Source organism: Convolutriloba macropyga, chromosome 6, assembly GCF_964194025.1.
Source record: "Convolutriloba macropyga chromosome 6, txConMacr16.3, whole genome shotgun sequence".
Classification (NCBI taxonomy): domain Eukaryota; kingdom Metazoa; phylum Xenacoelomorpha; order Acoela; family Convolutidae; genus Convolutriloba; species Convolutriloba macropyga.
In genome coordinates this window covers 30,692,294-30,716,284 of record NC_134473.1, presented here as the reverse complement: position 1 = coordinate 30,716,284, position 23,991 = coordinate 30,692,294, and the positions used below count along the sequence as shown (strand labels likewise).

Sequence of the window (23,991 nt, the reverse complement as noted above, 5' to 3'; positions counted from 1 at the left end):
TACAATTTAGTATGACAGCTCTAAAAATTCCACGGATACTTGATTCTTCGGCATCAAACTCGGTCCGCAATTTTAAAATTTAGGCCTAGTTTTTTTTAAAGAAAAACCATGTTTATATAGGAATACAACAAGGCGGCTCGGTAATGTGCGATCGCACATAAGGTTCCGACCCCGTTCATCCACAATTTTGGCATAATTGTCTACCAAATGAGGAACAGATAGAAAAAAAACAAAAAATTCAAGTATTTTTCAAAAAAAAAAACTGGTGTATGAATGAAAAGATAGCCTCCAAAGCAAATAACTCATTGGAGTAAAAAATGATGCATTAGATTGATGAGATGTGCCGATATTAAGAAAGCGAGCGAAGACGAACGGTAAAATCAAACAACAACAACAAACAATAATTACATCAAAAAATTTATGTCCGTTTTAAAAAACAAAACTTAATAACAAAGTCAAAATAGCGTCAGATGAAACTGAAAATAAACAAAATAACTTGTAATTCACCAGAAGAAAAATGATTATTCACCAGTTCATAATAAAGCTTGGTAACAATTAGACAATAAAGAACAGAAACTTTAAAGTTAGATAATTCGCTGAATTTTTTCAAAAAAAATTAATAATTTCAAAGTAATGAAAACCATTAGGAATCAACTAAAATATCCCATAGGTTTTCAATTACCAATGCTTCTATAGAAGGGAATTAAGAACTCTTGGTATTCAAATTTTTATGCAGTTACAAAAAGAACAACAAATAGACAACTAACTAAAAATCAATTAAAACTTGCCAGAAAATGCTTTGGAAGCCGTAAAGCCGTACTTTGGCCCCCAAATATATGTTCGATTGCACCTTCTTCGAACACCGATACTGTATTATCTGGCCGCTCATTAGTGAAAAAAGCAACAATTAGACAAAAAAGAAAAAAACGCAAAATTATGTAATACTTTTTTTCTTTCGAAAAAAATTTATTTCCAAAGATATGAAAGCCATTAATTACAAAATGAAAAAGTTGAATAGGTTCGTTTGTTCTTCCAAAGGAAGCCTTTGAGACCTGCAATTAACCAGAACATGTCTTACACCTACAAAAAGAACGTCAAATATGACAAAAGTCAAAAATTAATTTAAATTTTTTTGTGAAAAACCCGTGTCGAAGCCAGTAATATCATAACGAATTCTTTATTACATTACGAAAACATTAGATTTTGTTACACCAATCCCTTTTGACACCTTCGCTTGACAAAAATATTGTCATCTTTAACCTTTAATTAACGAGACCAGATAACAAACAGACAATAAAAGGAACAAAATTGCGAAGTTGAAATGTTTTTTTTTCATTTTGGAAAACAATTGTTTTCAAAGTCTTGAAAGCCATTATCTATCTTCTATCGGAAAGTCGGCTCATCTACTCTTCCAAGAAAAACCAATCAAACCGGGCTATTGTACACGAAAATAAATACGACTAAAAAGCCAAAGTAAAAACGACAGTTAAAGACAAAATTAAAAATTTCAATTGAATTCTTCGAGAAAGTATTGTCGAAGCGGTAAAGAACCACAATCTATATCTTTAAGGATTTAAATATTATCAATTGTGCATTGTTTTGAACGCGAAAAATGTGATATATGAACTGACAATAACGTGATAATTTGACAAAATTAGAAAACATGAAAAATGGGCAAATACCTAAAAATTAAAAAATTTGTGAAATCTAGTAGTATCAAAGGCAGAACACCATAACTTAAGGCGTAGAACCACAATAAAGACTAAATTTGAATTCAGCAGAAAAAATGAGCACTTTTTGATTTCTGACACTAAGCTACAAGTTGACCAAAGTAAGAGAAAAATGGAGGCAAAGTTCAATAAGCCATTTTTTATTTTAAAATCAAATTTTTTAAAAGTCAAAACTACCGTAAGCTTTCAAGCAATCAACCAGATAAATTAATTTCAAGCTAATTAGGAAGCCAATAGGACCTATCACTAGTGAGCTTTGATTTGAAATGTTCTGTTTTTTAATTAATATAAAAAAGATCGAATTTTTTTTATAAAAAACCGACTGATGACAATCCGAATTATTTTTGGATTGTAACGGTCCAAGATTGGTACAGAACTAGTCCTGCTAGTGTTTATTGTCCATTAGGAATATTTAATTTTTGGAATGTCATTGATGTAGATATTTTGTTTGTTAAAAAATCAAAAGAAAATGCTGCGTTTTTGATAATCAACGAATAAAGTTAGCAAAAAACGGCAAAGTTTTATTTACAGAGCACTCTCAAAGGAAGTTGAAGTGGAATTAGCCCCCTTTTGAGTCCACACAGATCGTGTTTGAGTGTGCACTTCCTGCCAATTTAATCAGAGTGGACTAAAGAAACTTATTTCGTGCTGTTTTTGATGAAAAAGTCAGAATTTTGTGAATTTTTCAGCCGGAATTTCTGACAAAAATTCAATGAAAATAGCCGACAATGTGTTTTGTCTTTAAACGTAAAATCAACAACATTTCATGAAAAATTTTATTAAATTGTATCAAAATTGGCGAAATTTTAGTCAAAAATTCCGAAAAAAGGTGAATGAAATCAACGGAATTCACTCTATTTTCTCGAAAGTTTAAACCTCGATATCTCCTTGTCAAAAAACGATATCTCCTTGTCAATCTTTTTAATTCCATATTCTACGCGGGACAAGCTTTCTAATGATACCAGTCTCAACTCTCTAGGATGAATATATCGATCGGCCAAAATTGACTGAACAAAAAAACCCAGTTGAGTATATAGTTCCTCCCCCCTCAAGAGGGGTCGGAACAATTAGTCGTCTGTGTATCAAAAATAGAAAAAAAATTTAAATTTTTTGGTTAATGAGAAATGAACAACAATTTAAAGAAAATTTGCGCAATTCGAGTAGAAAAGTGACATTTGAAAGATATTTTCGTTTTCCGGAAGAAATAAGAGAAGTCGAATAATTGTTTGACATTATGTTTTTTTTTGTGATATTAAGTAATTGTGATGAGAAAAAAAAGAGAAAAATTACTTTTATGCAGACGAGTTCGAGTGCGATTCCGATTGCGATGCTGCCAGTCCATACAAGTGTGGCAACTCCACTCACTCGGTCACTGGTGCTGCTGGATGCGTCGCCCTGGCCTCCATATGTGACCAGAAGAACGACTGTGGCCCACCATACAACTACGCTGACGAAGATGGATGTGAGATTTTAACTAAATGAACAACTAGTTTTCAATTGTTACAGCCTTTAGGGAACAGTTTTTTGGAAAATAGTAAATTAAACAAATTCTTGGTAAATTGTGTCAAATACTTTGCTCAATCGTTATGAGCAGCAACAGTAATTAATGAGTTAACCCGTTGAAGTCATTAATGTCATGTGCTGTTTGAGATTTTTCTCTTTGCATGTTCTTTAGAGACAAACGTAAATAAACCGTGTCATGGAACTCTGTCGTAGGACAGACACAAATTCTGGTCTATAAAAATGTCATAATGACAATCAAGTTTAAATTGAATACTATTTATGTTTTTCTTTTATGTCAGCATCAAAAACGAAAAATTTTCATGAGCCATCTGAGGACATATATTAAAAAGGCCACCACATTCCGCTGATTTGAAATCTTTCATTTTCAGTCCTTGATAAAAAAAAATGTATGCTTTCCCATTAGACACGAAAGGAAATTATTGAACGTTGTATATATGAGACGCTCTAAAATTGGAAGGTGTTACAAGCAAAGAATCCAATAACACACGCAGTGCGAATAGTGTTTTTTTTGCAGTTGGTTTATCCGAAATAATATTTTTAATTTCAGGTTACGAGGGAGCTTCAGAGCAATGTTCTGTGGGGAACTTTCTCTGTTTGGACAAGTCGAAGTGTATCTTGAATAGCAAACTGTGTGACAGCAGCACTGATTGTGGGGATTTCTCAGATGAGGGAGGATGTCATTCTTCATGTACAGAGAACCAGTTTTACTGCTCTGTGTCTGGTAGGTTTCTGAGTGGAATGATAACAACTTTTACTCTAGGATCTTTTAGGCTCCCCTCCCGTAACAGACCTCATTACAAGCCTATACCGCTACCAAATTTTTAAGTAAATTGACTCATTTTTATCGCTTGTTTCCACCTTTGAATTACAGTTCAATATAAAAGTGGACTTGATTGTTTTATGCTTAATCGTCTTTAGTTGGTCGGTAGGTCTTTGAATGTAGGTTTATATCGGTGCCGGTAGACGCTTGTTATGTCTGCGAAAGGGCAGTCGCCTATTTTCTAATAAACTCAGTTATTGGGGTCTATGAGTTCTAGCCCAACTAAACTTAGAGGAACTGTTAACGGGAAACATTTTGCTAAAAATATAATCCAAAGCTGAAATCAATTATTACTATCTAGTTTTTAGCTATGATGTGCGTCATTTTTGGGAAAATTTGTCTTACTAGAGAATATGAGACCATAAAGTAGCCAATAATGGATTTCCTGAGTAAAACTTACGCAATATTGTTATTACTTTCACCACCATCTGTTAAGATTAGGGTTATAAACATGTGTGAAAACTAGTAACGTTAAGCAAATTTAGGTCAAAAATTTTTTCGACTTCTGATATATTTGAAACTAGTTTGCATTTTGAGTAACTCATTTCCACATGCAGTATTTAATAACAAAAGATCTTTCCAATTAGATTGTAATGAAAGAAAACTTAAATGGTGATATTTCCAGAGTTGTCCATCTCTATTCTAGTGGTGGATTAGGCAGACAATTAGTGGTTTGACAATTACCCTAATCAGTCTTCACCAGAACAAATGAGTTGAATTTGGTCCCAAGTAATTACAATTAAATTTTGGGCAATAAGGTTTTAAATTAATTACATTATCAAAATTGTGGAATTGGATAACTTATTTTAACGTGGAATATAGTTTCGCAATATGAAAATGATATTGCCACCCGTTTCCACAAAACGCCATAATTTTCAAAATTTGCCTTTGAGGAAGCACTTTCCGATATCGAATTAAAACCGTTGAAAAAGGCGAGGAAATTTAATGGGGTACATACTTTATACTTCTAAATCAGTCACCGGAGTACGCTTTGGCTTTTTTGAAAACAAAATGTATTATTTTTTGATATAAAGAAGTAAGATTTCTTTAAGTCATCAAATTAACAACCCGTGAAAGCTTTTTTGGCCTGTTTAACGACTTGAAAAATGGTATTGTTTTCGTGTACTCTTTTCAATAAGAATACAGACCGTTTTTTTTAGAATTTATCGTTTTCATTTTTTTAGTGCAAAATTTTATTTGATGTTTATAAATCTCAATTGTATCTAAACATTAATAAACACTAAATCAATATTAGTCGACCTGCTACGTGCCAATGTAATTGGAGTTTTATATATCAAATGAACTAGGTTGATTAATGGACCACAAAAATTTTGCCTGGAAATGAAAACGACAAATTCTAAAATTCTGAAAGTTTTTGCATTAATTGAAATAATTCAATTGATTGCACTCAAAAATGTAGCGCTAGTCGCCACCTCATTTTTTATGTAGGTTCCGTTGAATTCAGGCAGAATGTATCGTAATTTTCTCAGAAGAAGCGGTCGATTTAATTATGAAGAGGTGTTGTGGTGATAAGCAAACAGTCAAACACACCTCAGGTAGAGGATTAGCTTCATTTCAAATTTACATTAGATTTATTTGAGAACTAGTTTTTAATGCACATTTTTTGCAGAAATGCTACGGAGTGGGCTCCACGCAGAGAAAAACAGCAATGAAATATGCCGCCAAAGAAAGAAAAGTGTCAAAATACAAGATTGGGCCAAAAACGATTTAGAATTTTTGCCTTTCGATTTGTTCCAGGCGTGTGTGTCGGTATCTCAGCACATGTGTCCGTCTCTGCCACTGGATTGACTTGTGATGGCAAGAATGACTGTGGTGCTGGCAACGACTTGTACAATGACGAACTCATGTGTGAGTCAAAATTACAAATCTTAATTTCTTCAAACTAGTGCTCCATTTGAAATGTGATTGGGAACTGTTTCGCTTCTCTCTTGAAGAAGGAAAACATTCCTCTGATTTTCCTGAAGAGGTAGTCCGCGATCAGTCTTCAAAATATTCAAAAAAATTTCGGATTTCAGACCATTTAGAGGTAAAGATTAGCTTAAGTAAATTTACCTGAACTTTTGTGTTACATTTTTCTGTATGTGATTGTAAAAATTCTTGAAGGAGGCAGAACTGCCAGACAATTGCCGTAAGTCTAGGCGGTTTTTAGGTAAATTTACGTGAACTTCATTTAGTGAGCGTTTTTGTCCGTATTTTTTTGTTACAATATGGGACTAATGGGGCTCATTACATGTGACATATAGATTTATTTGGATGTAAAATAGATGCATGATTGATTGTTGAGAATTAAAAATTTCTTGTTTCAATATATATGATGTTGCTTCAATTAGTACGGAAGTGATCGGAACTACTGCTGTTATATGTCTAATGGGCTAAGGCAGTAAAACATCCAAGATTGAGGGAAATAGAGACCCTGTGAAGAAACTTCTAAACAAAAAGTTCTATAACGTCTCATCTAACAAGAAATGCTTGAGATATGTAAAATATTCTTTTCTCGGAATGTTATCTAAATGTATGAAATGGAGATCTGTACTAAAATGAATCGAATGATTTGTCTCAGTTCAAAAAGATAACTATTTTGCGGCATTGAAGTATAAAGTATCTATTTTGCGACGGAGTATTCAGCTGATTGTACTTTGAGCACTTCTTGAAGCCACTCATTTGAAGATTTAAGTAAGCATATCACGTCGGGTTCACCAAAAAAATGTAAAATTTTGTCATCTATGCTTGTGCTAGTGTAGATTCAACAAATGTTTTAAATACCACTTGAAGAAATCACTAGTTCAATTTTTTCTGAGGAAACGATATATACCTAGAGGTTGACGGAAGAGCACTTTTTCAGGATGGCCAGGGCCCCGTTCATGCTGCAATTTACACTGGCTAGTCTTGATATCTGAGTAAAGTATACTCATGAAAAATAATATGTTCAGCATAACTACCGCCAACAAGGTTTAATTTATGTGCGATCCCAACTTCCGTGGTATTCGCACAATTATTTTGTGGGTATTTGTGTAATTATTTGCATCAATTAATTTGCGTAGCAAGTCTTAACCACTAAGCTAAATGGGTTTTGTGGTAGTTACCTACAACCTAGATTAAGAATAAAGAGCGTGTATACTACTATAATAATTACCATTTGTAAGCAAAAAAAAGTATGACATTATGCTGCTCAGGTGCATGAGTAATTTTCAGACCAAACGGGGTTAATTTAGCCGGGGCGAACTCTATCACCTCAATATAATCACATGAGGAAAAACTGTGCATAAAGAAATTTAAAACATTCTGTAGATGCAATGTTTCATAACTGAATTAAGTTTTTATTCTTGATGTTTGCGGGTTCAGCGCTGAAATACTCTGAGACTCAATTCCGGGAAATATCTTTCTAACATAACGCCTATGAGTATATAACGCTTTAATATAAAGCATGTAAATAAATAAACGCCTATAAATAAATAACGCCTGTAAATAACATCTTTATCACGTCTCTGTTAATATTGTGACGTGTATAAGCATGACAATTTTTTTAAAAAAAATCAACATCCTTTTTAATCCTGCGGTTACAGAGGTGAAATTACTTTCAGTTTCCAGCCAACTACCTATTTTCATAATTGACAGGATCTTAACCAATGTTGGTCCTTTAATAGATTTTTGCAAAGTGCAAAGTATTTTGAAAAATTTTGGTTATCAAGAAATTCAAGGACATATTTTTCTCTTTCGAATGAAATTAAAAAATTATATACGATTTTTAAGCTTTGAGTAGTTCTTGGGGCCTAAAATTTATGAGCCTAAAATTTATGAGCCCAAATATGAATTTAACTCTTGTCTTTTTGAAATATAAAGAAACATCACGAAAACCATATTTACAGAAATAGTGGCAAAGCGGTGTCAATTTTCCTGAACCCGTTTTTTATTATTTCTAGGGGCTTTTTTGCGTTAGTTTCTACTGAATCAGTCGATAATACAAACATCTAGATGCTGATAACGTTTGCGCAGAAGTGGCTGGTTGGAATCCGTCAAATAGAATTAGAAATGTTTCTGTAAATTTTCATGCGGTTTTTATATATATTTTTTTAATGATGGCCTATATTTCAAAACGTCAATCAGCAAGTGTTCAAAGTTAGCCACACGGTTGATTTAAAAGATTGGAAGAACACAAGAGGAACGTTTAAAGAGAAACATTCAAGAAACGTCTAGAATCACTGACTGTTTTTTGTGTGAAATATTTATCCACAGTTTAGTTTGCTTTTATCAAACTTCCCACTGGATGCTTCTCAAACGACTCAAACAGCTGGTTTTTATGAAAACTTGTTAAGGTGAGATTCTACTGGAATTTTCAGTCCACATTTTTTGTTTTTGGTGTCATGGCTGCAGCAATTTTTCTTGTACTCGAGGAACTTTCTTTCGAAAATTTATTTGCCCTCAGATATGCCATTTGTGTTTTTTTATGAATTCCTTCGGCTTTACGAAATAGTTAATGCCCCAATTTGAGCTATTCGCTAGCTTATTTGTAAGAGTTTATTGAGCCAGTTTTTTATCTATTAATTTATTGCTATATTTTGTCAAATTTATTCTTGCATTTTGTTAAATTTTTAAAAACAAAAATATTTTCCGGTAAGAAACTTTAGTTTGGAAAGCAATTTCCACGCAATTTTTCCAAAAATGAGATTGAGAACATGAATATTGATTCAGCATCGTATCAAAGGAAAACAACAGTGCCCAGATCTCGCAATTCTGAAAGGTTTGGTTCCGTGATTTGTCTTTTTCTTGACAATAGAATTCTAGTACTGTTCTTTTGGCTGTTGACAAATTTTGTTGATAAAACATTTAAATTAAAAATCTTATAAATAAATACAACAACTCAATATGCATCAGATAAAAAGATCTATTAAGTTAAGCAAAGTAATTATAACTTTAACGGAATCTAAATCAAGCACCCGCAAGCTTCGAACAAAAAATAACTAAATAAGTTAATCTCAGATCAGCTACTAACTATTGCAATTGCCGCGAGTAGTTAAAGTTATTTAATGCAGCTGGAGTTATCCCTCGGCTAATAACCGACTGATGAACCACAATCAAATAACAACAATAACTTCCAGCTTCCGAGATTTTTACTCAATCAATCAGCCAAAGTCTGCCAATTAACTTCAAATTTATAACAGCGACTCATCAGAACCTAGCGGTAAATCGCTCTGACAAAATAACACTGCGGGGCTTGAAAACTATTAAAGGAGACCTTAGTTCTTCTATACCTGCAGAGGTGGCCGTTAAGGTGGTTAAGTCGCCTAGAAAAGATTTTCGTCCGATCTTGTTACGCATCATGTGAGACACTTAAGCAATTTAGCAAAATGCATTTCCGGGGTTTTTGTTCGTATTGGATGGTTTGGGGTTACGGGTCGTTTACTGCCTAACCCTACATGACCTCTGGGCTCAGATGCATACTTTTATAAAAGGCTTCAAAAAAACTCTTTTCCAAAATTATAACTTTTTGCCCTCATAAGTGTTAATAGCTACCCACTCCTAAAAGCTATCCAATTATTGTATACAAAGAGTTTTGGGGTCTTGTGAGGGGCTGGTTATTCCCGCTTGTTACCAAGAGATTGGCTTCGCAAAAAGTAGTGTGTACAATTTTTCCTTCCTAATTTAAACAATGTTCAGATTGGACCAAAATTTGTGGTTCAGATTTTACCAAAGAATGGTTTTCGGCGAGTACCAATTACTTTGGCTTGTCAGAAGCTATCCGCAAACTGCAGCCAGCAACTATTCAATACAGAACGCTATTTCGTATAAATCACTGTAGAGGAGAATGAGGTCCGCAATTCGCTATAACCGGATTATGAACACCAGTCGCCTAGAGATGATTTTCGTCCGATCTTGTTACGCATCATGTGATACCCCGTACTCCTAACTAAATAGAAGAAGCGATAGATAGAGTTTGATTGATTCCTTCGCAGCGGCTTTGATGGTAATATTCTTCTCACGGTAACATTTCAATTATGACAATTTTCATAATCCCAGTCCTTACAATAACATGCATATGATAACAGTGTGCTCCAGGGTTCTACCGACTTTCATTTAGTGCATGCTAAATCATGTAGGCTTTTGTTGAATATTTGGGACTTCTATGAGGTTGGGGTAAAACAATTTTTGACTAATTTCTTTCTCTCTCCGTTTCTCGCTACATTCCATACTAAGCCTCGAAAATTATTTTTTTGCCCAAGCTCTCAACCGCTGCGTTTTGAGCAGTGGATATGATTTTACACTGAATTTTGTTGCTGCTCGATAAATCAAACATACGTAATTTAAAAAATTCGGAGGTCACGCAGGTCTGTTTGTGACACAAAGTTCCAGTTTAGTCAAAAGCAAAACCTAAATAAGAAAATAAATGAAAGATCATACATCACTGTTGAAAAATTAAAACAAAAGTGTCCCATTTGGAAATGTCTGAGTTTTTTTACAATCTTGTCAGTTTTCAGGAAGTTTAGTTCTTCCATATAGTGATTTAAGATGCATTTTACGGTTTTTCATTTCAAAGTATAGAAGCTTGATCGGGTCTGCTTGGTTTAAACTGGTCCTCTGCCAATTAACTTCAAATTTATAACAGCGACTCATCAGAACCTAGCGGTAAATCGCTCTGACAAAATAACACTGCGGGGCTTGAAAACTATTAAAGGAGACCTTAGTTCTTCTATACCTGCAGAGATGGCCGTTAAGGTGGTTAAGTCGCCTAGAAAAGATTTTCGACCGATCTTGTTACGCATCATGTGAGACACTTTAGCAATTTAGCAAAATGCATTTCCGGGTTTTTGTTCGTATTGGATGGTTTGGGGTTACGGGTCGTTTACTGCCTAACCCTACATGACCTCTGGGCTCAGATGCATACTTTTATAAAAGGCTTCAAAAAAACTCTTTTCCAAAATTATAATTTTTGCCCTCATAAGTGTTAATAGCTACCCACTCCTAAAAGCTATCCAAATATTGTATACAAAGAGTTTTGGGGTCTTGTGAAGGGCTGGTTTTTCCCGCTTGTTACCAAGAGATTGGCTTCGCAAAAAGTAGTGTGTACAAGTTTTCCTTCCTAATTTAAACAATGTTCAGATTTGACCAAATTTTGTGATTCTGCAAAACTTCGTTTTTTTTCCAGGAAGAATGGTTTTCGGCGAGTACCAACTACTTTGGCTTGTCAGAAGCTATCCGCAAACTGCAGCCAGCAACTATTCAATACAGAACGCTATTTCGTATAAATCACTGTAGAGGAGAATGAGGTCCGCAATTCGCTATAACCGGATTATGAACACCAGTCGCCTAGAGATGATTTTCGTCCGATCTTGTTACGCATCATGTGATACCCCGTACTCCTAACTAAATAGAAGAAGCGATAGATAGAGTTTGATTGATTCCTTCGCAGCGGCTTTGATGGTAATATTCTTCTCACGGTAACATTTCAATTATGACAATTTTCATAATCCCAGTCCTTACGATAACATGCATATGATGACAGTGTGCTCCAGGGTTCTACCGACTTTCATTTAGTGCATGCTAAATCATGTAGGCTTTTGTTGAATATTTGGGACTTCTATGAGGTTGGGGTAAAACAATTTTTGACTAATTTCTTTCTCTCTCCGTTTCTCGCTACATTCCATACTAAGCCTCGAAAATTATTTTTTTGCCCAAGCTCTCAACCGCTGCGTTTTGAGCAGTGGATATGATTTTACACTGAATTTTGTTGCTGCTCGATAAATCAAACATACGTAATTTAAAGAATTCGGCTCACGCAGGTCTGCTTGTGACACAAAGTTCCAGTTTAGTCAAAAGCAAAACCTAAATAAGAAAATAAATGAAAGATCATACATCACTGTTGAAAAATTAAAACAAAAGTGGCCCATTTGGAAATGTCTGAGTTTTTTTACAATCTTGTCAGTTTTCAGGAAGTTTAGTTCTTCCATATAGTGATTTAAGATGCATTTTACGGTTTTTCATTTCAAAGTATAGAAGCTTGATCGGGTCTGCTTGGTTTAAACTGGTCCTCTTGTTGTCAATATAATTTTCGTTTTAATGACTCAAATTGTTTTTGAAAAATTAGTTTGTCAAATCGAATGGTTTTCGGCCCTTAATTGGTTACATTTGATAATGTATTGAGCTTTTTATTTATTATTTTGGCTTACTTTTTCTAATTGGTCAACTTTCTGAACCATCTGATTAGAGATGTTAGTTTACTTGATGCTCCTAAATAATAATTGAACAAATTGTTTGCATTAATTTCGTAAATCCGACGCTTGTATTGTTTCCAATGCTTTGATTCCTTTCCTTGTCTGGTTTTTGTTCTTCCCGTTTTAGGTTTGCTTATGTTAAGAATATAACCCAAAAAGTTGACTTTAATTTGTTCTAGCTCTTGTGGTTATAAAAATAGTGCGATCAATCCTTCCATATGTTTTTGAACAATTTTTTCTGCTCCTGTTCAAATTATTTAAGCATGTTAGTGCTTCGTTGCTGTTTGCAGAAAGGTTATTAAATTGCTCTAAGTATACCGATAGTTCTTTTGAATGCATTAGTATGCAACCTATTCTTTTTCTAGCCAACTATTTAGGTTTTATGTAGGCTGTGTCTTGAAAAAGCTTAGTTTTGTCAAACTTATATTTGAATAAATTGAATATATTATTGATGAAATTTTCATATTTCAATGTTTTCAATCATATTTCAATCATTTTGTATCTTTCAGTGCCCTGCAGAGAAATGAGGTCAAACGAAACAAAAAAATGAAATGTGAAAATTTATCAATACTACGTTTGATTTCTTCTAATATAAGTTTGCCAAAATTAAGCTTTTTCTCGATACAGCCTACATAAAATCGAAATTGTAGGCTAGAAAAAGAAGAGGTTGTGTCTGAGAGTTAGATAAATAAAGAAAAAAATGAAAGAGTTAAAATATTTACTTTTTTAAGCATGGTTATTATATGTTTGTTAAGTTTCGGCTATTAATGCCTTCAAAGGAACTATTGGTATACTAAGATCAATTTAATAACTCTTCTGCAAATTTGATAAATTCATTAGCCTCAAAATTAAGCCCAGGAAACGAAATATGTATAACGAGGACAGTTTTCAATTTTGGTTCTCTTTATGTCTGTCAAAGTCTATATTTTTTTTCCACAATTGACCGTTTCGTTTATTGAATTTTGGCTCTTAAGTGGATAATCATCTGTTTATCTTGATTGTTTATTGTTTTTGAATTTATTCTTGAGATTTGAAAGGGCAAAATATGCCTCATTTCTTCAGTGTTCGAATCATTTGAATGAAGAACCAAACAGAATTGTGCGAAAAAATCAAAACACAAGTTTCTCATAAGATTCATTTTTGTACTGTGTCTTCCTGTTGTACTGTGCTGTACTGTCTTTTTCAGTTATTGGGTTCAAAGTACTCTTCAACTCTGAAAAACGACCCAGAATATTTCTTCTCTTCAACTCTGAAGTAATCAAATTGCTTGAACAGATAAAACAAATAGAAAAACTAGAAGCTTACTAAATTAAGAAGAAGAGTTTGACTACTGAGATGGTATTTTCAAATGTAAACTGAGCTTCTTGTCTTGTTTCATCACATTTTTTTAGCTTCAGTATTTGATAGGGAATGATATATAATGAAGATACGCACTCTTTTTAAATAATGTTCCAAAACATATGGGGCCGCGGTGGCTTGTAAAAATTTATTTGCGGCGCAACTTTGCTATAAGTCAATTGTGTTTTACATGTTTTTGTCAATAATAGCGAAATGTTGGAACGGAGCGAGAAATCTAAATCGGTTTTATTTTTTGTCCTGTAATCCCTAGCAAGAGGTTGAAAAATTGGAAAAGAATTTTGTCATTTCTTAATTTCTTTGTTCTCTGTATTTCTGAAACTTTAAGGGTAAAGTCAGCAAATTGTCAGCAAATTTTTTCATTTCTAAAGTAAAAAAAAGCTGAAATTTACTCAAATGCTTGATTTTTTGAAGAATTATTCCTGTCGCTTTTTGAAGTCTTCATTGAAAACTGGTGAATTTGTTGAAATGTTGCTCGTAATTTTTCCATGATAATAAAATCTAGCTAAGTACAGCTGTTTAGTAAAACTATCAGAAAAGTACAGCTGTTTAGGAATTTTCGAACAATTTGAGTTTTTTTGTTAAAAATATTGTACTTGTCGTGGCTATTGTAAAAACAATTTATTTCTTTAAGCGTTGATCAATTTACGCTTTAGTGATGTAAGAAAGCGTTGAAGAAAACCGATTTTTTTAAAAAAAAAAAAAAATTTCCTGTCAGAGCACAATCTTAGTTCTCTCTCATCTCATGTCTTCGGCCCAGGACACTTCTGAAACATCAATTTTTCTCATGAGCTATTCTTAATTTTTTGGTCACACAATTCTCCTGCAGGCTATTTTCATGTATGAGACTGATATATTGATGGGTATAATTTAGATCGTGATCAAATAGGTAATCTGTAAAGTTTTCAATTCAATTATTACTCCACGGACTAACTTTGTGGAACTTTAAAGTTTCTAGAAGACACTTATACTTTGTATAGCTTTCCGATACAGCATGAAACTGCATTTTTGTAAAAACGATTTACAAATTCTCCCTGTTCTAGGCGACTCTAGTTGTGCTGGTTTCAAATGTGGAACAACTTCCGAGTGCATCACAAATACTACAAAGTTATGCGATGGATACAACGACTGCGGGGCATACGAAGATGAAAAGAAGTGTAAGAATGTAAAATTTGATAACGATTAACTGCAAAACGACATTTTTTGCTAAATTTTTGTTGTAACAATGCATAAATAGAAACATAACCAATATTGTATTATTTTGTCGAATTTTTTCTGTATTAGATAGGTTTACCATTATTTGTATGGAAAATGGCAAGCATGAGAAAGGGTGATTAGCTTCACGTCAATAATTATAGCTTTTATAAGTGATATATCAATCACCTAAGTGATTTTGTCACGAGCAACAAAATTTTTATCGAGAATTAAAAAAAAGGACATAATAATAAAATTGTTCAACTTTAACGAGCAAGCTTGACCGTGTAATTGTAATTGTCTATATTGAAGAATATGCACAAGTGGTTTTTTGTCCGGTTTATTTTGACCGATCGGTATATTTATCGTAGATAGTTGTGAGTCTTATCAATAGAAAGCTCAACCAGCGCAGAGTATTTTTTAAAAGAAGGTTTCTGCGCATTTCGTCTTTATAAAGGAGTTAACATCACTTATTTATTCTCTCATACGCTTTTTCGAAACTTTTTAATCTTCTGTAGTTTTGTTTTTTGCTGAAACCTCTGATACTTTATACGAGCACTGCCCTAAAACTTGTTCAAACAATATTCTTTTTTGCTAATTAAAGCCGATCAAAGTTTATTTTTTTACTCTTTACGTCATTTCTGGTCATTTATAGACAATTTTGCAATTTTTTTAACATTTAAAAGACATGAACCAGTGGAGAGAATTTTTTAGTGTCATTGCAGTTTGGTTCCATGCAAAACTGGTTTGTATTGTACAATGTCTTTTTGAAAGTTCTGCTCATGTTTCGTTATTTTTATTTCAGTGAGAGATCAAACTTCATTCATAAATTTGATCACTCTGGTATGGTAAATATAGGGATAAGTGAGTAAGTTTGACGCTCAAAACTTTCTAAAAGCTCTTAAAGTGCAGTGCTGCAAGGGCGTTGGAAGTCATTTTTTTGACACTTTTTTCTTTATTCGTTTCTGAATTTTTGAGTTCAGCCCTTGTTTTTGCTCTTTTTGTTGTCTTGTTCTCTAAACCTCCCATCTTCCGTTTGGGTTGCTATCAAGCGTTTGGTAAGCAATGAAATTTTTCTAGTTAATGGTGTGTTATTTTTATGACATTGATACTTTCGTGTTCAAAACATTTTTGTGAGTTTTTGAAGTTTAACCGCATCTTTTGCTATTTTTTTGGTATAGACTTAACGTTGCAATTTTGAGAGTGTTCATTGATTTTGTAATGTGGCCTTTGAGTAGCAATATTAGTTTTATGTAAGTTTTTATAGAGTGTTTAGTTTTTATGCGTCAACAATTTGCGTCAACTCACTACAATGTCAAATAGAACGGTGGTTAATAGTATGCTTCCAATAAAAAGAAACGCAGAACATAACAACTTGCATACAATGTATGCAAGTTTTTGTGTTCTGCGTTTCCTTTTATTGGAAGCATGCTATTAACCACCGTTCTATTTGACATTGTACTGTTTTGACGCCTTAGTTAACTAATATCATGTCTTCAGTTCATGGCTTCTGATCATTTGGTTTTCACATAATGTGTTTTTAAAACATATTATTTGTGAGTTTTGAGCGCTTTTTTAGCGCACATATTAGTTGTGTTTTGAGCGCTTGCATAATATGTTGGCTGTCTATTCCAATAATTGACATTTTTTGAACTGAAGAACTAATTTAGCCTTTTCGGTAAACTTCTCATGGTTTTTTTTAATGATTTTGCACTCTGTTTGTCTGAAAGACATCTGGGCGTTTTTAATTTTTGAAGTTTTTCTTTTTGTTGTCTTGTCCTTGAGACCCATTGAAATTGGTTTGACTGCACGTGTCTTAAAGTGCTTTTTGTATTTTGGAGTGTTGTTTTTGATAATTATTTTTGAAGCAAATGTTAATCCCACTAGATTTAGCCGACGGATTTTTGCTCGAATGCTGTTTTAGTTTTGTTTTCAGCCGGTAATTTTTCCATTGCCCCTTAGTCTCCCTAATAATCGAATTCATCGGTCCCCCAATGTAGCTTTTGTTACTTCAGTGTTCGTTCTTTGATTGTTTCTTCAATTTACAGTTTATGGCGAGTATTATTGAGTGAGACACCATTAATTTTGGTGAACGTTTAGTCACTTGGTGAATCTTGTTTTTATTAGTTGTTCACTTGCCTGTAACAAAATTTAGCTGCGCGTCACTTATGAATGGCCTGAATTACTTTAATTTTTTCATGTGGTTTTGTGCTCTGTTATCTTTGACTCTACTAAATTTTGAAAACATTTTCAGTGTTGCAGAAAAATTGTTTTTTTATCCTTTTCACTACTTCTCTCTTTTTCGCAAAAATTCTTAAAGTAAACTCCAATAAATTGGACCTGGCTTTAATATTTTTTTTCGCGCTAATGCTCCTTAATTGTTTGATGTTCAGGTCATTAGATTTTTCTTTTCTTCAAATTGCATTTTTTCCTGGAATCTTTAAATTAGGTGTTTGTTTGATTAAAAAATGCTGTTTTTTTTCTGCTTGAGAGATTGTATTTGCTAGGTTTTATTTTTTTAAACAAATGCTTTGCCCGTTTAAATTTTCTGCCGTTTTCGTTAAATAAAATTGCCTACCGACATGTATTAACACATACACTTCTATACTAATTTGAGAATCCATCAAGTAGTAAATTACAAAGCATAATTTGCTCTTATCATTTTCAAAGTTTACCAATCTTTGCTTCATTTGGTAGAGAAATAAGCCAAGAATGTGGATGAACGGGGTCGAAACATTATGTGCGACGCTGGACATTGCCGAGGCTCCTTGGTAGGTCCCCCCTTTTATAGGTCTCCTTCGTTTATAAGGTGTGCTGCTCGTTTCAGGCCATGCATCCTGCTCAAACGCTCAATTCCGCTGCAGGACCGGCTCAACATGCCTCCCCGAGGCTAAACTGTGCGATGGTGTGAACGACTGTGGCGACCTGTCTGACGAAATGAACTGTGCCCGCGACTCATTGACCTATAACACGTGTAATGATGGCACTTTGTTCTACTGTGGTGCCACCAAAGGATGCATTAGCGAGAGTCTCTTGTGTAATCAGATCAATGACTGTGGAGGTGTTGACACTGAAGAGTATCAGGATGAAATTGGATGTCCAGGGACCCAAAGTTAGTACATTTCTCAAATTAAGTAATTTTTGTTGATTAAAGAACGATATTATAATTACGAATTCATTACGTGCGTGTTTTCTGAAGATTATAAAGATTAAGTCATTAGCTATCATTTTGCTATTTTTTTTCTAATCATGCATTAATATCACAAGAAAGAAGTCTATCATAAAAAGAACATCGCAATTGAGATCTATCCCCGCATACTTTTGCCGTGCTGTTTGTTTGCGATAGTTTTAAGTCTGCAAATCAACAATCAACAAATATCAGGGAAGAAAAATCTAAGCATGGCCAATCTAATCATCACAAGCGAGTAGTTTGCTCGAAGAAAAAGAAGAGTTGTGAGAGTAACTTCTGATTAGTTCGAATCGCAAAACTGGCATTTTAAAGCAGAGGTAAAAAAAAATTTGAATCCATTCCAGGAAACTAACGTTTCAATCGGATTGGCTCATCAGATCAGCAGCTTATTAATAATTGGTGACCAATTGCGAAGTTATATCCCCTCCTGCCAAATGGGGTTTCTTTTCTTAGGACCATAAGAACGGATCTTTTTAGAGAGATGCTCCGGTTTTGAATAGAAATCTGTTGAATGGATTTACGCTAATGCACACCACAACTAAATATAAAAATCACAAAACTGAAATCTGTTGATCGGGTTTACGCCAATGCACACCACTACTAATTATGAAAATCAGAAAACATCTTTTGAACGAGTTTACGCTATTACACACCGCAACTAAATATAAAAATCACAAAACTGAAATCTGTTGATTGGGTTTACGCCAATGCACACAACAACTAATTATAAAATCACAAAACTGAAATCTGTTGAACGAGTTTCAGTTGATGCACACCACTACTCCCACTGGCTTTCAGAGTCTTCTGGAATCATAATTTTGCAAATTTAAACTCGATAATTATACAAAATGAAATATTTATTTTTGATATACTGAAAAACTTTTGTTTAAAAATTGATCTATTTCGCAACCATATGAACAATTGAGTGTCTTCCTAGTAGACGCACAGCATTGTCAGGGCTGATCTTGATCTCACCATGGATCCTTACGGCAAACAATTTTAGATTTTAATGGGGCGCGGCCTTTTCAAAATATTTCCGCATTTATAAATATTAGGTAAAGTACTGACAAGAATTTCAAATTGGGGCTCAATTATTGACAGATACTATTTACACAAAAATGAGGCCCAACAAACATATTATGGTTTCAGAGTTAAGGTTATGCTTTTAATGGCTCTGACCAATTGTTTTCCTAAAATTTTATGGACTTCATTTGCAAAACCCTTTGTAGTCAAATAACTCAGTCTCCCCATTCAAAGATCGAATTGGTTTTTTGAGAGGTATAAGTGAACCTAGACGATGTTTTCATTTGTTATCAAATGTCTCATATGACTTTGAATATTTTTTGAGAAAATGTCGTTGACTTTTTGAACTTTGCAACTGTTTTATTTTACTTTTCTCAACCTCTGGCATAGTCTCAGTTAAAACAGGCGGAAACCCCTTTCCTGTGAGTTCTAGTTAAATGTATGTAACGGTTTTATTTTTAACTAATTGTTTCTAGGTTTTGATACGACTAAACGCTCCAAATTTCAGATTTTGAAAGCTGGTCAAATTCCGAAAGTGACGAAAAACTTCCATTTGATAATGGAACTGCTTTTATTTCACATAATAAGACATCTAAGATGAGATGAGCTTTTTTATCGTGCCCATTTTAACCTGTTTTCTAGCTATCTCTTAGTGCCCTCAAAGTGATCGTAAATTGCACATCTGTTTCATAAGCAGTCAAAAATCATACTGAGTATTGATCAGCTTGTTTTCCACTTCTGGTTTGTCCTTTGTGGACCTTTCCACGCTTGGTCATTCTTTCTGTCACAGCACTTCCTTCTATGAATTTTTTTCGACCCCTCCTGAGGGGAGTGGGAACTATAAACTCAAATAGATTTTGTGAGTGGTATCATTAAGCAGTCGGGTTTTCTAGAGCGAGTTATCGTGAATATTAGACCGATATCCGCTATTTTTATTCAAATGTTCCAAAATTTTTGCTTAGAACTTTGTCAGTTTTCCTAAAAATCAAACAATTGCTAACAATAGTTGTGTTGATCTTATATAATACTAAAGACAAAAAAGATTTTTGACTGATTTGATTTTATTTTTTGTCTAAATTAAATTTTTGGCTAATTATTTCAAACTTCAGCCTTTTTCATCAAAAATTGCCCGAAATAAGTTTCTTGAGTCCACTTTGAGTGAATTTTCCGGAAGTACACACCCAAAAACAACTAACACAATCTATGTAAACTACAACGGTAGCTAGTCCTACTTTCACTTCCATTGAGAGTAGTCTGGAATTAAAACTTTGCTGTTTTTTGCTTACTTTATTATTATCAAAAACGCAGTATTTATTTTTGATTTTAAAACTAACATTATCTGAACCTGTAACAATCGCAAAATTTGTGTGTTCCTAATGGACGAACAGCATTAGCAAAGCTGGTTTTGGAGAAATTTTGGCCTGTTACAATGCAACATTAATTCGGATTGTAACCAGCCAGTCATCTTTTTTTAAAAAAAAATTGGTCCGTTTTTTATTTAATTAAAGAGCAGAGCAATTCAAATCAGAGCTCATTGGTGATAGACCAATTGGCTTCCTAATTAGCTCCAAATTAATATATCTAGTTTTTTTACACAAAAGCATATGGTCGTTTTGGCTTTTAAAAATGTTTGATTTTTAAATGCACAATGGCTTATTGAACTTTGCCATTTTTTGTTAGTTTGGTCGACTTGTAGCTTAGTGTCAGCAAAGAATGGCATTTTTAGCCATTTGCGCATTTATTTTTAGGCATTTGCCCATTTGTTCCATTTGCACAATTGAACATATTGAAATCCTTAAAGGTATAGATAATGGTTTGATTGGCTTCGACACCACTCTCGAAAAATTGAATAGCATTTTTCACTTTTGTCATTAATTGTAGTTTTTACTTTGTCATTTTAGTCGTATAAAATTTCCTGGTTAATGACTGGTCTCAGTAGTTTTTGATGGAGAAATAGATGAGCCCCAATTCTGATTTTAGTCGATAGCTGATGGCTTTCAAGACTTTGCAAACAATTTTTTTCACAAAAAAATAAAAAAAAGATATTTCAAAACATTTCAACAAAATAAAAAAAAACACAATTCAACTTCGCCTTTTGTTCTTATAATTGTTTATTGGTTAACTAAGCTTGTTAATTACAAGTCATATATGACCTTATAGGTGTCTGCGCAGGGCGCAAGTGGACAAAATCAACTTTTCAAAGATTTCGTCATGACTTTACTAGCTTTGACACGGGTTTTTCGCAAAGAAAGTAAATTAATTGTCAAATTTTGATCATAATTGACGTTGTTGACATAAGAAATATTCTGAATAATAAGGTCTCACGGGTTTTGCTTCGGACGAATAGACGAATCTATTTAATTTTTTTTCGTTTTGTAGCTAATGGCTTTAATGAGCTTGAAAATAGCTTTCTTCGAAAAATAAAAATATTTTACTTTATTTTGCACATTTTTTCTTTTCTCTGCTTGTTTCCTGGTCTCATTAATGAGAGGTCACATGCGACGTTGTCGGCGTTCGGAGAAGGCGCAATCAAACATATTTTGAGGGGCAAAATGGCTCTACGGTTTCGACAGCGTTTTCTCGCAAGTTTTAATTGATTTTTTTTGTTGTCTCTATTTGTTGTTCTTTTTGTAAGCACATAAAAAATTTAGAACTCACAGGTATTAATGCCTTCCAATAGCAAGATTGGTTATCATAAATCTTGGATGTTTTCAGTTGATAGCTAATGGTTTTTATTTCTATGAAATAAATTGTTTTTAAAAGTTTAAGCGATTTTTAACTTTGCTGTTTTTGTTCTCTTTTGTCTAATTGTAACCCCGCCTTATTATGGATTGGTTCCATATCATTTCTAATGAATACAAATTATTTTGTTTAAATTCAGTTTGATCTGACGCTATTTTGACTTTGTTATTAATTTTTATTTAAATTGTGATGCATGTAATTAATGTTTGTTGTTTTTGTTTGATTTTTCTGTTCGTCTTGACTCGCTTTCTTAATAATGGCAGACCTCATCAATCTAATGGGGCATTTTGTTACTTCACAGAGTTGTTTGCTTTGGAGGCGATCTTTTCGTTCATACACCAATTTTTTTTAATTTTCGGGTTTGCTATTTAGTCCTAATTTGGTAGACAATTATGCCAGAAATGTGGAACGTTATGGTGGGGTCGGAACGTTATGTGCGATAGCACATTACGGAGCCTCCTTGTCTACTTAGTTCCCCTTGGATTTAATCTGGCAGCCTTTTGATTCCACGCTTTGTTGAGCACTTTGATGTAATCCTCCTATCTTTTATGAACATCATCAGAGTGCGTTAAAATTTTACCCGATGTGCTTTCGATGCAGCTTAACATTGACGAAATTCTATTTTTGTTCTATTTTCCCAGTAATTTTTCCAATTTTCTGCCGGGCTTGTCGAAGAGGAAACAAGTACAAATGCTTCACTTCCTTGTACTTTGGAAAACCCCTTGGCCTGCATGAATTTTTTTCTGACCAAGGTTTAGTTTTCTGCTGTGTCGGGACCAGTCTTTTAGGTCAGTTTGGATGCTATTAAACTTTTCATTGTTTGTGCTGAAGTTAAGGTGTTTGATTTGTACCATGGCGTTTCAGTTTTTGGCAGAATTTCGAAGAGGCATCTCGAGACAACATGAAGATGCTTTATGGTTTAAGTAAAGCTTTCATCCTGCAAGAATATCTGTAGCTTTCACTAGATGACACACAAATCGGTGTTAGTTAAAGTAATGCGATCTTCTAATAAAACATACGTAATGAAAACCTTGGATTGGCCTGGACGTTTCAAAGCTCTTGATTTAATCTAAAACCAAGATATTGTAATTGATTTTCGGAGATACAACACTAAATATGCTAAAGTGAAGTAGGACGGCACTACATTTGACATTGTTCTGATTTTAAAAATTGCTAGTTCTGGTAATAATTCAAACTAACCGTCTGAATTTTTAGCTTGCTCCTCAACTAGTTTCGCATGTGCGGTCAGTGCGACATGTGTACCCGAGAGCCAAATATGCGACGGAAACAACAATTGTGACGACTACTCTGACGAAGAGGGATGCACAATCTCACCAGCCACTGTTTGCACCAATGAACAATTCCACTGCAGCGGAGTGAGTGGAACCTTTGCTTATGATACTTGTGTGGGGGCATATCACTCTAACGCGACTGTGACGTGCAACGGAGAAAACGATTGTGGAAGTTTGAACTTCGGAGACGAACTTGGATGTAAAGGTGAGAATGACACTTTACCTTGGGGGGCGGGGGCTAGGCCAACCTTGGCTAGGCCAACCTTTCATGATGAAGGTCTTATTAATAAGGTCTAAGTAAACTTTTTTTGGGTCTTTCCCATTATAACCCCCTCCCCCCCCCCCCCAGCTTAGTGGTCAGATAACCTATACCCCCCCCCAATCATGGTAAATGGGGGTCTATATTTTCATGGGGGGCTATAATGGGAAAGACCCCTTTTTTTCTTGAAACTCATGCAAAGAAGTTTTGCAAAGTTTTAAAAACATTCATATCTACTTTCGTTGACTCATTTTAGGATCTATTCTCCCCCAGCTTCTTGGGTATATAAATTTTGCACCCCAGACGCACGTTCTAATTTTTACATTGTAATTTGCTATATAACAACTCAAAAAATGCGGGAGCATGCGAAACACTGGGGACCGAAATAAAATGGATCCAATCTTAACAGTTTGGAATAATTTCGCCCGAATGCTTTATCTTCAAAATTGATAATTAAGTTATGTCTTACCATGGTTACCCCACAGCATTCTTATGCGAAAATTTGGAATGAAATGTGAAAACATTGAAAGTCATACCTTAGATAGTTTTGAGTTTTTCCCGCAAAAGTTTCGCAAAGAACAAATCTTTTGAATGAGTAAGATATTCTTTTCAGTATAAAACGCGAATCGGCGA

General features: G+C 34.0%; 1 protein-coding gene across 1 annotated transcript in view; it reads left to right on the top strand.

The window, feature by feature from the left end:
• LOC142341618 (protocadherin-16-like) overlaps window positions 1–23,991 on the top strand; it is a 233,810-nt gene that overhangs the window by 45,716 nt on the left and 164,103 nt on the right. The window contains exons 10-15 of the mRNA XM_075392706.1: window positions 3,031–3,192; window positions 3,802–3,975; window positions 5,833–5,943; window positions 14,702–14,815; window positions 17,680–17,964; window positions 23,023–23,304. Coding sequence (XP_075248821.1) covers window positions 3,031–3,192; window positions 3,802–3,975; window positions 5,833–5,943; window positions 14,702–14,815; window positions 17,680–17,964; window positions 23,023–23,304 — 1,128 coding nt within the window. The remainder of the gene's footprint in view (window positions 1–3,030; window positions 3,193–3,801; window positions 3,976–5,832; window positions 5,944–14,701; window positions 14,816–17,679; window positions 17,965–23,022; window positions 23,305–23,991) is intronic.